The sequence below is a fragment of the Manis javanica genome, chromosome 18 (assembly GCF_040802235.1).
Source record: "Manis javanica isolate MJ-LG chromosome 18, MJ_LKY, whole genome shotgun sequence".
Taxonomy (NCBI): domain Eukaryota; kingdom Metazoa; phylum Chordata; class Mammalia; order Pholidota; family Manidae; genus Manis; species Manis javanica.
In genome coordinates, this window is record NC_133173.1 from 15,193,486 (window position 1) to 15,209,422 (window position 15,937).

At 37.3% G+C, this 15,937-nt stretch overlaps 1 protein-coding gene across 1 annotated transcript in view; it reads left to right on the plus strand.

Annotated features, from left to right (window-relative positions):
- Positions 1-15,937, plus strand: part of ASB7 (ankyrin repeat and SOCS box containing 7) — a 51,918-nt gene that overhangs the window by 3,673 nt on the left and 32,308 nt on the right. The window contains exons 3-4 of the mRNA XM_017675110.3: positions 3,882-4,002; positions 5,900-6,161. Of these exons, the coding sequence (XP_017530599.1) occupies positions 5,951-6,161 (211 nt within the window). The 5' untranslated portion in view covers positions 3,882-4,002; positions 5,900-5,950. The remainder of the gene's footprint in view (positions 1-3,881; positions 4,003-5,899; positions 6,162-15,937) is intronic.

Below are 15,937 nucleotides of genomic sequence, written 5' to 3' on the forward strand. Positions count from 1 at the left end.
TTCTCTTACCAGTTCTGTAACTCTGTTTACTCTGCAAAAAAAATGCTTCTTTCTTTTTTTGAGTAGCAAGCTGTTATCTTGTTTCTAGTTTGTGTGAAATCTGAAAGCACAGTCCTAATTTGTATCAGTTAAGCAAAAAAATGTGTGGAGTTTTAGTGAAAATAATATGCAAAAAGCCATAAATGACTAATCATTTATGGCAAAGGAAATGGGGAAATGTGGGCAAATTTGGTGAAAATTATATAATTTTAGACTTAACATATTAATTAAGACCTTAATTAATTAGTTCTTAAGTATATTGTGTTTTTTAGCTTATTCTTTGCTCCATTCTGTGAATATAGACTTCTTTTAATTATGTGAAGCAACAAGTTTTTGTTTTAATTTAATGAAGCTCATGCGGCATGTATATGTATATTAGATGGTAACATTTTAATTCCTAAATTTATGATTTCTAATATGGTCAGCAATGCAAAAGCCTGGAGACCTAGATTGTTTTCTTTTCACCTCTGGTACAGTAAAAAAGATAATTTGTAAAATGTAAACACACTATTAATATTGGGCAATAAAATCTCATTTAAAAATGATATGCATTGGGGAAGTGGCTCATTTTGGTATTTAATTCTGATATTCTGAAATTTGATATATCATTTTGAAGTCTTCCTTGTTTGTAGGTTCTTTTTCTTTTTTGTGACTGTAACCTGGAGTGGAATTTCCAGAGATTGGACTCTCAGAGTTTTAGTCATTCTAATTCATTATAAATTTAAAACACTTTACATTGTACATATATTTATTTTAAAAATTGCCTCGTTTGCCGCATTCTTTTATTTTACCGGTGACTCCATGAGTTACCAGATTTTCAAACTTCCACTGCTTGAGGGGAAATAGGCTTTTATCCATTCTCATCTCTGAGCTTCTGTGGTTTTTAATAGATACCTTTACCACTTAAAAAAAATAAATATTTTATTTACTTTTTAAGTTTAATGGTCTTTTTTTTTCTTTTTACACGATAGCTATCCTCTGTGAAGTGCAAACTCTTATAAAATAACATCAAGATAAAATTAATTTTCTGATGCTTTGAACTGTTAGGATATTTTGGTAATAAGTCATCGTCCTTCATAATTTAAGGGATGCAGCTGAGAGGGATCATGTGTGCCTGGTATGTGTGTCAGTATGCTTTTCCTGTAAAGATTGATGCACGTAAAGAGTGCTTTTTTGGTTTAAACCTGTGGTTATTTATAGTACTTGGTACTGTCAGAGAAGGGGGAAAAAGATCTTCATGTTGCTAGGATTATTTGATTGAAGTATGCAGAACTCTATTAAAGTTCTACCCAGAGTTAATACAAGTGGCCAAGGCCTGGCAGTGTGGGGAGTCCATGTTAGGCACTCAGTAGACTTTTATTTGTGTGATTGAAGTAGCCCATGGAGGTTATCACAGGTTACTATTCTTTCTTTCTTGTCATCTTGTGTTTTAACACAAATAAATTACTAATATATTGATATTACTAATAAATTAATATCACTTACTGAATATTTAATAGTCTTAATATTGCTAATAAATGAATACCATTTCATAATCTCAACTCCCACATTGCATGTCCTCCTGCAACCGCCCGCACCCTGCCCTCCGTGGAAGTGGTGATGGGTAGAAGGAAGGCCATCACAGCAAGGACAAGGATTCTTAAGGGCTTGGAACAATAAAGGGCCATCTCTACCTCTCTTAGGAGGCAGGGGACACCGAGGGCACACTTAGAAGTAAGGCCTCCGAGGGTGTTCATTCTTGAACTGCTAGAGCTCATGTGGGAAGTAGTTATATGTTCCCTTGTTGAAATGCTGGAGGCATTGGGGGTATTTTTGTAGAATGCCTCTCACCAATACAGACATTAGGTTTGTACTTTTTAAATGCATTTTTCTATTTTAGTACAGATTTACAGAAAACTTGTGAAGACAATACAGAATTCCCATATACTCCACTTCCAGTTGCACCAGTTACCATCTTACGTTAATAGATATATTTGTCATAGTTAATAAACCAGTAATGAACACATTATTAAATAAAATCCATACTGTATTCACATTTCCTTAGCCATTACCTAATATCCTTTTTCTGTTCCAGGATCCCACCCAGGACACCACATTACGTTCAGTCATCCTGTCTTAGGCTCCTCTTGGCTGGGAGAGTTTCTCAGACTTCCTTGTTTCCTTGTTTTTGATGACTGTGACATTTGGGTATTTTTGTAGAATGGCTCTCAACTGGAATTTGCTATTTTCCTCATGATTAGACTATGGTTATGGGTTTTCAGAAGAAAGGTCACAGAGGTAAAATGCTGTTCTCAGAGCACACGAACATGCTTAGCACCATTGATACTAACTATGACCACCTAGCTAAAGCAGTATTTTTTAGGTTTCTTACTCGAAAGTTGCTCTCTCCCCGCTTTCCATACTGTCCTTTCTGGAAGGAAGTCACTGTGCTTGACCCGCTCTTATGGAGAGGGGACTTATGTTCCATCCTCTTGAAGTGGCAGAATTTACACAAATTATTTAGAATGCTGCACAGATTTTCCTTCTCTACCCTTTGTTCTTTCAGTCAGTTACTTATAGCAATATAGGCTTATTGATACTCTCTACTTTGGATCAGAATCCAGTAATATTTTAATTGTTCAGATTATTCCATCTTGGCTACTGAGAGCTCTTTCAGTTGGCTTTGTGTTCCTTTGACGTACCCCCATCGTTGCATTTTTCTTTGAAAACTGCTTTTTTTGGCATTGTAAGATGCTCCCAGCTCATCTTGTCTACTTTCTGTTCCAGTCTTAGAATCAGCCATTTGTGTAAGGATAGTTCTGGATTTTTTACAGTTTGTCTTGTCAGAGTTGTTCTGATTGAGTTTAATTCATTTATTTAGAAATAATAGGCAGAGTTTTAAATCAAGTATTATTTACAAGTGCAAGTTGGCAGAATCTTTGGCCTGCCTTGAAGAAGTTTGTTAAGGAAAAGAAAGGTGGGAAAGGAGGAAAGGGTCAGTGTGGACTCCGCTCATTTGGACTGATTGACAACTGGTGTGCAGCCAGCAGCACCTGCGACCGAGGCTTTTCCCCTATAGCACGTGATGTCAGGCAACCTGACCTTTCCTTGCGTAGTTGTGGAGGGCTTAGCACACCCCCACTTGGACGGGGTGGCACTTCTCCCAGTGAGTAATTCCTAGAGTGATTCCAGTGTAATGTGTGGAAATCACTTTAAATGTGTGCTTTGCCTTAGTGGAATTCACAGACCTAGGATTTAAGGAGAAAGATCCCTTTTCTTTTAGTTGTAAAGAAATTTTTTTCAGAACTCCTATGGGGAAGCTAGCAAGACTTGTTAATATTTCATCTAGTTTTGTGTGTGCATGAAGGAATTACAGTTTCAAAATGTTTAACACGATGCCATTTGGGCATATGAGGAGCCAGCATTTGAAGACATAATCTCCTTTTAATTTTGGAGATTCTGGCCCTGGCCACCTACTATATATAATGTACATATTCTCATTTTAGTCCTCTTGAAAGAGCAAATGACTAATGATGTCAGTTAAAAAGTATGAAAATATACTCTGATAGGACAAAAAGAAGGATTTGTGTTTGCATCCCAATTCCAAATGTGTGATTTATTATTTTCTTTATTATTGTTTTAAAACTGCCTTATAAAAAAAATTCCTGAATATAGTTCATATTTTATACCACCTTGGGGATTAATGTAGGTATCTGAGATCATTTTCGCTAAGAATTGATTTGAGTTCTTTCTCTACTCTGTAAGTTTGTGTAAATATAAGCTTATCAAAAGGTAGACTATGCAGGCAGGTACAATTCTTTATTATTTTTAGGAATTTTTCCATGATTGTTACTTGTTTTTAGGGTAAGAAACTCATTCATGCCGCAGTCTGGACACATTCTGAGCGCCTTCCCCATGATGCTGTATGTGCACAATGGTTATTAGGCAATCTGCGTATCAAGAGAAAGAACATTTTTCCGTGAGGTAAGTGACTGAGGGTCAGCCATTGGTCATCTGTGCTGTTCTGGGGGAAGACCCACTTAGCTTTTTTACTTGTCTCCTTCAGGTCAGCTGATGTATCCTAAATACAGCACTTGCTAAAAGAAAATCTAGGTCTGTTTTGATATTGTTTGAATCTTCCTGCATAGTATACCTCATTTAAATAGCAAGATTATCATCTTACTTAAAAACAAATTTGTTAAAGATGATTGTTTTGAGAATACAGTAGTCGTTTCCATTAATTCTTTCTAATGGCTTTCAACATCTTCCTTTACAATGCTAAAAATAAGCAAAAACCTATTCCAAAAGGATTTTTGGGTTTAAATTTTATAAGAGAAGAGTCTTAATTTTAGTGTTGGTTGAAGGAGTAATTAAGTGAAGAGATGGGGGGGGAATCATGTTTATTAAGCAAACAAATTATCAGGAAATTTCTCATTTCCCTATTTTCTCTGAGGAAATAGCTCTTTGTTAGCAGTAGCCTGATATTCTTAAATTACATTACTTAATAGTGGTAACTTCTGCCTTTGTAGTGACCATCTTCTATGTATAAAATAACAAGATATTTGATCATACTCTTAAACTGCAATGATTTGACCTAAGTTTGGCTTGAGTTTAACATTGAACAATCTGTAATGAGTAGTTTTTGGTAATAAGATTATCCCAAGATGTCTAACCTACATAGGAGACCAAAATGTCTGTAAAGGACTTTATCACAAAATTTTTTTATTTTTAGAAATGGAAGCTTGCTAATTAGGAGATGAGTCTAATCTTTTCTTTAAAATTAGCCCAGATGGAACAGCTTCCAGAAGCATGTTTAACTATGTATGTATTTAAAAGCTTAAAAATACATTTAAAAAGTTTTTGTACAGGTACCTATAAGATGCAGCTTTTCACCAATTCAGTTTGGACTTTTCCTGTTTCTGTGAAGGAGATCTCATTTTATATTGACTTTGAGTACACATCTTTGTGACCTATTAGAGTGTGTGAGAATCCAATATAGTATCTACCTTTACTTTAAATAGTTTCCATGTAGTTAATCAACAGGTTGTTTAGATTCTTATATTCTCATAGTTGTAAAATATTTTGTATGACCTTATTACTTGGAATATTTATAGAGTAAACTTCTGGAAAACTGCAATTAGAGAAGTGTTAAAAGATAGGTGGCAGAAAAAGGATTGTAAATCATGCATCCAGTAACATCAATCAAGGAGAATAGAAAGAGAAATAGAAACAAACAAAAGGAAAGTAAATAAAATCTACACATTTTACTCTAATACACTTAATCTTGCCCATTTCTGTCCCCCAACCTTTCACCCTTCGGGGCTAAAAATAAAGTATTGTTGAACTACTTAGGGAACCCACCTAAAGGTTTTCCTTTTTTTTTTTTTTTTAATTTCTTCTCATAATTAAAGGTCTATGCATTGTCCATTTGGTACCCCACATTTACTCATTGGTCTGTGATAGAATCTCTGAACAGTTTATAACTTAAACGCATGCCTCAGGGAAATCGAATTCCCAAAATAAGTACCCACTTGACCAAACCTTTGTTGTCTCCCATCATCTAGCTGCTCAGTATCACCTTCATTTTACCTGAAATAATGCTATTACATTCATAAGATGTTTTCTTTGAGTTTTCAAAAGGCTGCAGAAGAAATTTCAGCCATTTAGGGCTTTCTGCTTGGCTTTCTTTTTGAAATGTTTTATAATCATAGGGAAATTACTGAAAGTTTTGGTCATAACAGAAATACGATAATTGTAGTATTATGAACTGTCATTATGCAGATTTACATGATTTAACATCGGGAAATTTCTACGATATTTAATGGACATGCTGTCAGGACCCAAATATTCTAAATTTTATGTATTCTCCCTGTCCTTAAAGGCTGATTCCTGTGACCTAATGAACCCTTTGTAAAAAGGGGACTCAGTGAGGATGTTACACCACCATTGTCGGAGGAACCCTGAACTCCAGGAAGAACTGCAGATTCAGGCTGCAGTGGCTGCCGGAGATGTTCACACAGTACGAAAGATGTTAGAGCAAGGCTATTCTCCGAATGGCCGAGATGCTAATGGCTGGACTTTACTTCATTTCTCTGCAGCCAGAGGAAAAGAACGATGTGTTCGAGTCTTTCTAGAACATGGAGGTGAGTTTACTAGAAGTCAACTTTTTTTCCCCAAGGAAAAACTTTAAATTAGCTGGAAGTATGTATGTGCATGTATTTATCCATTTTAATGCCTCTCGTTTGTTAACTTCTTATTCAGTCTCCTTTGTGAAAACTTGCTGTGATCATGCTGAGTTTTGTTTAAAGCAGATTTGTTTAAAAGATCAGTTTGGCGAATGTGCTTTTCCACCCTGTTACTGTAGTTCATGTACAGCCAGGTTTTTCTAGGTTATTTCAGCTAAAAGCAGCCCTTCCTCGGGTTGTCTGGTTGCCTTTGTTGCAGGAGCAGAAGTGGCTGCAGTACCCTCACGTAGAGAATTGTGCAAGCTTCCCCTGTTGATTGCTCAAGCACAGACCTAGCACAGGTCCCTTTAAATATCATGGCCTTAATGACCCCCTATTTTTATAAAGGTTTTAAAACCTTTTTAAAAAAGGTTTTGGGTGCTTGCTTTTATTACTGTTTTAGAGCACTTGCCTTTTCCAGAATTATACATAGTTTATAGGTATCCTACAAGAAGATTGGTTCTGTGAGGTCTAATTTTGTATAAATATATGCAATTGGGAGCTACATTTGACATTTTATGTTTTTGCCTGGAAGAACTCCATTCCCATAATCAATAATAATTAATAGTTGTCTGAAACTAATTTATTTTTTTCTCCAGTTGAATTTCCACGTACTTTATTTTTCTAAAGATAGACTATACTTTATCATTTGTTACCCATGTTATCTTTGTAAATTATGGTGTAAAGCAGTGGAGTTGGGACTCACATACCACGTGTACCATGTAGGGCCTGAATTGCACATTACCGGTCATTCAGTTTCATTTCTGAGGTGTACTTTGTTGCAGACCAGTCAAACTTACTTGCAAACTTAGAGAAGTCCCGCAGTGGTTGTCAGGGTCGTGTGAATTATGTGGAGATGGGAATACAAAGGTTATGAGCATGGGCTAATTGCAAGACAACACTAAACCTGGAACTAAGAGTTATCATGTAGTTCCTAGGAACCCTTGGCATGGGAGTATATCCCTGAAATAGCTAAGTGTTGGCAGAACCCAGCCATTCACCCACCTGTGTGCCCACATTTGTAGCTGTTTTTCATCCCTTCCGGCCACGCTTGCTTATATTTCATTTCACCTTAAAATTTGGAAACCTCAGTTCTGAAGTTACTGAAGGGGAAATACAAGAAGAGTGCCAGGAGAAATACCTGAAAAGACTATTAAGGTGGGTGTAGGATCAGAACACTTAAAATTCTGGTAGTGCTTAGTAATATTAAGAACAAAATCAGAGCTCACATTTTTCATTCTACCTCGTCCTGTAACTTTATGCTCTACCAGCCTCACTTTTAAAATATTAATTTCACAAAAAGTTTACTGAGGTGATACATGAATTCATCTCTTTAAAACAAATAGAACAAATTTTCAGTTAAATTACAAATAAAGATCCCTTTGGCCAACTCCCAATCCTTATCTGCCTGCCCCTGCCCAGAAGTAACCATAGGGAAGAGTTTGGTTTGGTCCTTATTCTTCTAGATCATTGCCTAATATTATTAACATTTACCCATAGAAAATAGGTCAGTTTGTATTGTGTGTGGTTTTGGTACATAAATGATTTACAGACTGTATTCTGCATCTGTTTTTTGCTCAACTGTATACCTTAAGAATTTTTTAGTATCGGTGATTGACAAACTTCTTCTGTAAAAAGCCAGATACTAAATATTTTAGGCTTTGCAAGCCCTATCGTCTCTGCCATAACTACTCAACTCTGCCCTTGTACAAGGTGTGAAGGCAGCCATGGACAACGTGTAAGCAAATGAGGGTAGCTGTGTGCCAATACAGCCTGACTTATAAAAATCAGTGGTGGGCCAGATTTGGCCCATGGGCCACAATTTGCTAAACCCTAATCCCTCACCCCCACTCTTGTAATGTGTGTATGTGTATATGTATATATGTACACACACACACATATGGTATGTAAGTATATATGTGCATAGATTTTTTTAACAGTTTTTATTGAGTTAGAATTCATATACCTTAAAATTCACACACTTCAAGTGTGCAGTTCAGTGGCGTTCAGTTACATTCATAGAGTTGGACACCCATCATCACCATCAATTTCAGAGCATTTTCATTACCCCAAAGAAACCTTGTACCTGTTCTATATTAATACATATGAAATTCATATTCAGCTGCTGAATTCAACTATATTCAACAGCTGAATATAATATTTATCAGTATGGATATGCTGTCATTTATTTTTTATTGGAATATAGTTGATGTACAATACTGTATTGGTTTCAGATGTACAACATAGTGAGTGATTCAATAATTATGTACATTTTAAATGCTTGCCATAGTAAATGTTGTTACCCCCATTACCATACCAAGATATTACAGTATTATTGGTGATATTCTTTATGCTGTACTTCCATACCTATGGCTAATTTATTTTGTAATTTCAACTTTGTACTTCTTTATCCCCCTTACCTATTTCACCCTCCCCATACCTTCCTCCCTGTGGTAACCAATAGTCTATTGTCAGTATTTATGGGTCTATTTCTTTTTTGTTTGTTGTTTGTTTTTAGATTCCATATATAAGTGAAATCATATGGTGTTTATCTTTATATGACTTATTTCACTTAGCATGGTATCTTCTAGGTCCATCCACATGGTTGCAAATGGCAAGAGTTCCCTTTTTATGGCTGAGTAATATTCCATTATATATATATGTACCATATTTTTATCCATTCATCTATCAGTGGGCACTTGGGTTGCTTCCGTATCTTAGGTGTTGTAAATACTATCATTTATTTAAACCATTCTTTCTTTTTTATTCTTTGACAGTGGCTAAGATTTTCTCAACAGGAGATTTTATTGGTTGAGAAGGTAACACATATGTATACATGGTTAAAAACAAAACAAAAGATATTATGGACTGTTCAGTGAGGGGAAGAGTCTGCTCTTTAGCACCAGCCCCTTCCTCTCTTTCCCAGAGGCAGTTCCTCTTATTGGTTCCTTCGTGTCCGTGTAGAGAGTCTGTACAGGTAGGTGTACATATTTTTCCATCCTCTACCTTTCTAACCTATTACCCTTTTGCAATAGTCTGTTCTGCATCTTAATTTTTTTCACACAACAGTTTAAGTGATACTTGTCACTATATGACTATCTCAGATTCCACTGTATGGGTATAATTTGATGTTTTTTGGGAGGATGAAGTCTGCATTTAAACAGATGAATTCTATTTTTCTTTTGCCTTAATGTTTGTGCTTTTTGTGTCTTGTACCTCATACCATAGGTCATTATTTGCCTGTTTTCTCCTTGTTAATAGTCTGTTCTGCATCTTGGGATGTTTAGGTCTTTAATCTATCCAGAATTGGTCTTTGTGTATTATATAAGGCTGTTGGGTACACTTTCATATTTTTTCCCCATAAAGGCAGCCTAAATCATCCCTTCTTTCCTTATTGCTATGTCCTACCAGCTCAGATATAAAGTTTTCATATATGCATGGTTCCATTAGTTCTGCAGTCTGTTGGGGTATCCCTGGGTCAGTTTAATATTGTTGGAATTACTTTTGCTCTATAATAAATTTTGATAACTGGCGTAGGGGGGGTGGTAGGATGCAGATCTCCTCTCCTTGTTCTTTAAGGATGTCTTGGCTATTCTTAACCCTTTACATTTCCATATAAAATTTTAAAGCAAAATAAAATATTGTGGAGATGCTCCTCATTTGTTTTTCTATAGCTCCTTTCCTTGCTCCTGTTAACCCTAGTAGAATCAGGGACTGAGGGAGCATTTTTTTCTAGCCATTATATGTCAGTTTGGAAGTGTTACTGGGAAAACAAACGCCCCTGGCTACACATGATGCTTAGACGGGCTGTGCTGTAGTCAAGGCCTGGCTTCCAATCTCTCCAGTATCGGATCAGCTGCCTTTAAGCCTCTCCACACCCATGGTTCATAGCACAAGTGCTGCTCTGACCATGTTCTGTCACAGTAAATGGCTCCATGACCTCTGACTGCTGTGCTAGGAATCTAGGAGCCCTCCTTGCCTTTCTTCCTCCTAAACAGTAGTCAGATCTTTCCACTTCTTTTCACTGGAGGCACTGGGCCCACTTTGGGCAAGGACGCCTCATTCCTCACTGAGATTGTTAGGATGAGCTCCTTCCCCTCTGCTTCCAGTCTTGCCCTCTCCTAGCTAGTCTCCAAATAGAGACTGTTAAAAATGAAAATGAAACTCTTTCCTTTTTAAAACCATTTCTCTTAGGGTAATGTTCGGAGTCCTTCAGGTGCTCTCCAGGGCCCTACGATGTTGCCTTTCCACCTCATCTTTGAGCTGCAGCCCCCTGTGTACTTTGACATTCCTGAGCCCGAGGCTTTTGCCCAGGACCTGCCCGGGTCACTCTGCTCACCCTGCTGCCGCCACCTGAACCTTGCTCATGCCTGCTTCTCCCTCAGCTCTCCTCGCTTTTTCAGGGCATCTTCCCTTACCATCTGACTTGGTCAGATGCACCTTCTTAGTATAGCTTCTATGGCAAGCATAATGAGTTATTTTTGTTGTATTCTATGTAACATCTATATGTCCAGTTAGTCTGAAGCTTCATGATGGTAGAACCCATATCTGATTTATTCTCAGTGAGGGGGAAGAGAGAGGGGAACCAAACACCACTTATCTGAGATAATTATCTCGTTCCCCAGCTTCTAGAGACAGACTGATCCCTTCTTTTATTAAAAAATATTGATTGAATATGGGCCACCTTTATGGTAAGATTAGAAAAGTGCCTGAATTCCTCATACCTGTTCTTTTCCTAAAACCACAGTTTCATTAAGAGCTTATAAACTTCCAGTCAGATTGGCCTCCTGTTAATAAGCTTACTCTGTGATGGGTATTAAGGTGAACTGAAGTCAGATTCAAATATGGGAAAGTAAGCAAAATAACCCATGGGAAAGAAGAGTTCACTTCTCTCTCTTCCTCCCTCCCTTCCCCCTCCCAATTTCTCTCTCTCTCTATGCATGAGAGAGAAAACTCATATAGTTAGTTCATGAGGTGGTCAGTTGGTCCTTTGTAAACCACTTATACATGTATTTATTCAGCAAATATTTATTGAACATCTAACATAGGCCAGGCTCTGGGCCAGGCACTGAGATACAAAAATGAACAAACACTGTGCTAACCTTCTAGCATTTCTTAGTCTAGTAGATGGATAGATTTATAGCCAACATCTATTGAGCATTTAGTATAACTAATTCTTCACAACCATTCTATGAGAGTGAATAGTACTTTTTTCACTGAGAAAGCTGAGCCCAGAATGGTAACTAATTTGCCCAAGGTCATTCACTTCATACGTAGTGGAGTCTGGATTCAGTTGTCTTAACCGTGATTCTGTGTGGTCTGCAGGAAAACGATGCACTTCCAGCAGAGTGGACTAAATGCCACATAAAAAGGCCCCCACTGTTGCCAGAGTGGAGTTAGGGGGGCGGGTGGCAAGGAAGGCTTTTCTAGAGAAAGCATGGTTTGAGTTGAGATCTTGAAAGATGAGGCAGGGATAAGATATCAGGAGGATGAAATTATGGGATTATTCCAAACACATTGGTCACTGGGCATATAGGGTTGAAGAAGAAAGGGAGCATCTTTGGTTTTAGGGACTGAAAACAGTTCAGTAAGATTGGAGCATATACAATGATTTATTCTAGAGGCAAGGGTGAGCAATTTGTTATTTGACAGAGTAGAGTGGGAGAAACAGACTTGTGTTTTAGACAATCCAATGGTCATAGTATGTAACTTACAGAAAGGGCCCAAGACCTCAGCAAGAAGAGCAGGTGGGTGCCTGCTGCCTTACCAAGACTGTAGTCTCCATCCCCCTGTGTCCACCCTGAACACCTGTACATTGAGCACCTACAGTGTGCCAGTCCCTGTTCTGAGGACTGGAAATACAGCAACAAAATCTCTGTTGTCATGGCACTTCACATTTCTAAAGAGAGGAAATTCACAGTAAAATACATAGTTTGAGTTGGTGATAAGTACTGTGAAGAAAAATGAAGGAGAGAAGGGATAAAGAGGTACATGATTCTTAAATTAGGTATTCATGGGGGCCTCTTATGTGACATTTGAGCTGAAGCCTGAAAGAAATGAGGACCAACCACATGCTAATCAGGGGGAAGTGTGTTAAAAGTGAAAGGAACAGCATTCTAGGCTAGCAACGTGTCTAGCACTTTGAAGGAAAAGCCCAGAGGATGCTGGCCAGAGCAGAATGATGGGAGGGTCAGCTGATGTGTTCTGCAGATCCTTGAAGGCTCAAGAAAGCCAAGACTTTGTTCTGAGTAAGAATGGGAAGCCACTGAACGCTTCGCAACTAAAGAATGATATGAACTTGCTTAAGGGCTTACTCTGACCTCTGTGAGGAAAACTAGCTTGTTGAGGAGCAAGGGAATAGGAAGACCTGTCAGGAAGCTTTGGAATAGTTCGGGCACGAGGTGCTAGTGGCTCATTGAAGCTGCTGGCAGTGCATGTGTTGAGAAGTGGTCAGATTCTGGATGTATTTTGAAAGTGGAGCCCATGGGATTTGCTGTTAGATTGGATAGGAAGTGAGAGTGAAAGAAATCAGAATAACTGAGGTTTGGGGGCCTGTGGATTAGGAAGAAAAGACTTGGCATTTATTAAATGAGCAGGGGAGAGTTAGCCAAGTGCAGTTTAAAAAAACAGACATAGATTCAAAGATGTTTAATACAAGCCATTCACCCAACTAGAAATCCTTTATCTCAAGCATATTAAAGGATTGAATCTTACCATTGTGAAATCTGTACAGCCACACACCAATTAGTAAAACCACCAATGAGTGATCACACATAGCCAACAAAACTCAGAGCTGAGATGCTGCCTGGCACTGTGCTGTGGTGACAGTGACGTGACCTCAGAGGGAAGCCTGGTCGGGGAGCAGCTCTGTGAAGCCATACTAGCTCCTGCTGTGGGAGAAATCCTGACCACTGAGAAAATGAGCGACTTTGACATGGATAACTGAGACTTCCCATATTCCAAGGGGAAAAACAAGTGAGGCTCTCTTTTCTCATTTAATCAAAACCCATGCCAACTATAGCATGTATAGCTTTTGCATTTAAAGTAAATTAGATAAAAATTCAGTTCCGCAATCACAATAGCTCCGTTTCAAGTGCTCAGTAGCCGCAGGTGACTAGTAGCTGCCATAGTAGGCCTCACAGATACAAAACATTGACCTGGCAGATAAATGGTATTTTGCTGCTTTTCTTTCAAACATCCTGCTTCAAAATGATGAACACTTAGGGTTTTATAATATCCAAAAGAGTTTCTAAACACAAATTTGATGCATGTAATTATAGTGCTTCTGTACAAATCCTGTTAATCTTTCTGACCAGGTTAGTGTGCTGTTGGAATGATGGGGAAGAAATTCTATCGCAAGAAGCCCATTATTATTAGTATCTTCGTTTTCCCATTTTGAATCTTCCTAAAAATTCTAAGACCATGTGGACATTTCAGGAAAGTAACAGAGACCCTACCTGAGTGCATTTATTTTGTCTTCAGATTGAGTGTTTATGCAAACTGATGTGGGCTGCAGTAGCTGAAGCTCTAGAAATTCAGCCCAGAAAGCAAGAGTCCCCAGAGGAACTTGAGAAAAGCATCTCAGGTCTTCTCTTGACACAGTGGGTAAAATCCTCTTGGTGAAATAAATGAAAATAAGTGAGATATAAGGGGTTAATCCAAGAAATCCATAGCAGAGTTGTGGTAAGTTATTTTTAGCTTTTTAAAAATGAAAGATGTTGGAGGTGATAACCCTAAATGTGATGAAACAGGGACATTGATGGTGGAATTTATGATAGCACTTGTGGAAAGCAGCTTAGTAGTAATGTATCAGATCCTTAGAAGTGGGAGATCTTTTTGCCCAATAAAGCTACTTCTGATCATTTATTCCAAGGAAGCGGTCTGAAGTGCAGTAATTCTTTTCTGTGTGAAAATTCCACCCCTCATTCCATATAATTTTTTAAATGGAGGTATTCTCAGTGCATAACTATATAGGAAAGGTTAAATAATTAGACAGTGATTGCAATTATGTGTAATTTTTTTTAAATGTATAGAAGAAAAGCTGAGAGTCTGTCATCAGTGTTGATAGTAGTTATTAGGGAGTGTTTAATTTCTTGCTTTTCTACATTTAAAATTTTTCATTCATGAGCGGTATTATTTCTGGAGGAAATCAATCCTATTTGGAAACATTGTACCATCTGATTTCTGACTCTATTCTGTGGTGAATTATTAGCAGAGTTTTAGGTACTTGTCTAGATTTTTTTCCCCCTCTCATTGCTGTTGCTTTTCTTTCCTACATTCATACTTAAGGCATAGTGCGTAACTGTTTTTTAGACCTCTGAGCAGTGCCTGTGCCTGTGTAACTTGGCTAATTGCATTTGGTGCTTTCCAAAACTTTTGAGTAATCACACATATAGCAAACTAGGAATCAGTGCTTATACATTTATTTTGTAAAACTGACTTTCCTGCTTTTAGGATTTGTAATGTCCAAAAGTATTTAAGCTTTTATCACAAATGGGATGCATGTAATAGTATCTCCATACAAATTCTTGTCATGTTTTTGACCAGGTTAGTGTGTATGTTTCCAAACCTTAGAGCAATTAGTTAAATATATATATAATCCAAAGTATAGCTAAAATGTCAATAGGGAAAGTAAAATGAAATTCTAAAAAAATGTTCTAATAGTCAAAAAAAAAGGGGGGAGAGGAAGGAACAATAGACAGGACAAATGGAAAACAAATAAAAAACGCTAAATTGAAACTCAACTATATCAATAGTTACATTAAATATTTATGGACTAAGCACTCCAATTAAAAACTAGAAATAGAAAAGATAGGTACACAAGAATTATATGCTGCCTGTAAGAGATACAATTTAAATATACAGGTACAGATAGGTTGAAAGTAGATGAATGGGTAAAGATATACCGTGCAAAAAGTAAGCATGTGAAGGCTAGAATGGCTACATTAATATCATACAAAATAGATTTCAGGACATAAACTTTTACCATAACTAAAGAGAGGCATTTCACAGTGACAAATGGGACAGTTCATTAGGAGGAATAACAGTTACAAAATGTACACACACCTAGTAAGAGAGCTTCAAAATACATCAGGCAAAACATTGACAAAGGAAGAAATGGATAGTTGTAGATTTTAAAACCTCTCAGGAATGGATAGAACAACTAGAGAAAACAACTAGAGAAAACCTGAAAAACATTATCAAACATGTTAACCTAGTTGATGGTTTTCAATATTGCATCCAGCACCTTTAGAATATACATTCTTTTCATGTGTGTATGATACAGACACAAGAATAAACCATATATATGTGGATAATAAAGTCTCGTAAATATAAAAACAGTGAAATCATTAGAATATGTTCTCTGACTGCAATGAAATTATACTAGGAATCAACAACAATAAGATATCTAGGACAGCCTCATGTTTGGAAATTAAACAATATTTTGAACTTGATAATGAAAATACAGTATGTCAGAATTTATGGAATGTGCTAGAGCAGTGGTTAGAGATAAATTTATAGTTTTAAATGCTATAGTAGAAAAGAACAATTTTGACCTTAAGAAACTTGAAAAAGAAGAAATTGACCCCAGAGTAACTGTTCCCATCTACCTCCTCTGCCTCCCCAGCAATCTCTTTGGCACATTACCATGAGGGCTGGCAGCCTCCTTGCTTCCAGAGGGTACTCACCTGATT